The sequence below is a fragment of the Propithecus coquereli genome, unplaced genomic scaffold (assembly GCF_000956105.1).
Source record: "Propithecus coquereli isolate 6110/MARCELLA unplaced genomic scaffold, Pcoq_1.0 Scaffold140, whole genome shotgun sequence".
NCBI lineage: Eukaryota > Metazoa > Chordata > Mammalia > Primates > Indriidae > Propithecus > Propithecus coquereli.
Genome location: NW_012138303.1, coordinates 4,309,874 through 4,311,515, shown reverse-complemented (window position 1 = coordinate 4,311,515; position 1,642 = coordinate 4,309,874). Strand labels below are relative to the sequence as shown.

General features: G+C 45.7%; 1 protein-coding gene across 1 annotated transcript in view; it reads left to right on the top strand.

Moving 5' to 3' along the window:
• The first annotated feature begins 186 nt into the window (after nucleotides 1–186).
• Nucleotides 187–1,642, top strand: part of ATF6 (activating transcription factor 6) — a 246,077-nt gene continuing 244,621 nt past the window's right edge. Inside the window, exon 1 of the mRNA XM_012639511.1 lies at nucleotides 187–302. Within this exon, the coding sequence (XP_012494965.1) occupies nucleotides 221–302 (82 nt within the window). The 5' untranslated portion in view covers nucleotides 187–220. The remainder of the gene's footprint in view (nucleotides 303–1,642) is intronic.

Sequence of the window (1,642 nt, the reverse complement as noted above, 5' to 3'; positions counted from 1 at the left end):
AGAAAGCGCTGGAAATTCCAAAAGGGAAATATTTACTCAGGGATGAGTTTCAATTAGCTTAGTCGCTGACGTTCTCTTGGCTTGCACAAGTCCCTCGTGCAGGAGCAGTAGTTTGTCTTTATCCGGCCACCGTCTCGTCGGCGTTACGGAGTGTTTTGTCCGCCTGCAGCCGCCGTCCCTGATATTATTCACCGAGTTCCAGGGCAGGGGAACTTGTGTTATGGAGGAGCCGGCTTGTGTTGCTGGCACCATGGAGTCACCTTTTAGCCTCGGACTCTCTCACAAGCCGGATGAGGACTGGGGTGAGTGGGATCTGATAAATGTACTGGGGTGGCTCGGGTTCGCGTCTAAGGGTTTCTTCCTCCCTGCTTCCGCCCACTATCGATGACAGGTGTGGACGAACCCTTCCTGGGAAATGAGGCCCCCGTCACTCGGGTCCGTCCTCCTGGAAGAGTCGCCGAACTGTTCGGCTTCTGTTCTGGCCACAGCGAGAGTAAAATGTTGTCTAATTGGAATTACTATCGTTTTTTTCCCCCCCACTGTTCCCCTTGGTGATCTTTCTGTGGGGCGAAGAGTGGACGTCGTTAAGAGGCTTGGAAGGGCAGGAGGGCTGTGACTGCCTAAAAGGCTACAGGCTGTTTTCTGAGTGTGGGATGTGGGCGGTGATCGCAGTGGAGTGCGTTTATGTGTGCGTGTTCGGTGTATATGAGACAATGTGGATGTGTACAAAAAATCCTCATCTCGCAGCTTCCACCTTAAACGTCTGATGTCCATTTTGGCAGAGAAGCAAAGAACCAAGTACCTGACCTTCGGTCCATGATTACCTAGACCTTACTCTTATGAACATATAATCCTGAGCGCTCTCCAACTCTGAATTTTCCTGTTAAGGATATTTCGTTTGGTTGGTTTTGGTGGTCAGGAAGTGTGGAATGGAATGTCGTGGAATTGAGAGTGGAGAAGCTTTGTCATCTAAATGTTTAGAGGAAACTTTTATTTCCCTTTTGACTGCAGCATATAATACTAATATTGTTTTGGGGTTCAATATATGAATTTGGGATTGTGTAGGTCCCCCAATGGGCCCTCTGGTGAGCCTACACCATTCACCAGCTTTGGAATTTTGGGGGACCCCAGACTGACATGTATTTTTCTCTCTTGGACCAGCATTCTCAGTAGTGTGAGTGGAATCTCAACTCCATTTGTTGAACGAAGTACTCATTTAATTTTTAAAGGGCAGAAGTTCTCTAAAATTATATTCTATTGGAGATTTATTTCAATCCTTGGGCAGGTTTTCTAAGAGTTGCTGGAAAAACTTTATCCATTCCCAGTGCATTTTACCAAGCCAAATATATTAGTAACAGTTACCATTTATTTAGCAATTTGTGTCAGGCATCCTGCTAAGCTCTTCACATGCATTATTTTATTTCATCCTCCCAGCAGTCCAATGAGGTCCTGTTACTTTACAGATGAGGAAACCGAGGCTGAGAGAGAATCTGTATTCAGAGTCTTAGAGCTAGTGAGTGGCAGAAGTAGGGTCAGAACCAGTTTTGTCTACTTCCAAAGCCTGTTTCCCCTAACCTCTGTTTTATAATGCTTTCCTAAGTTATTTCTATAGATTTGATTCTTCCTAAGATCCCCAGTTATT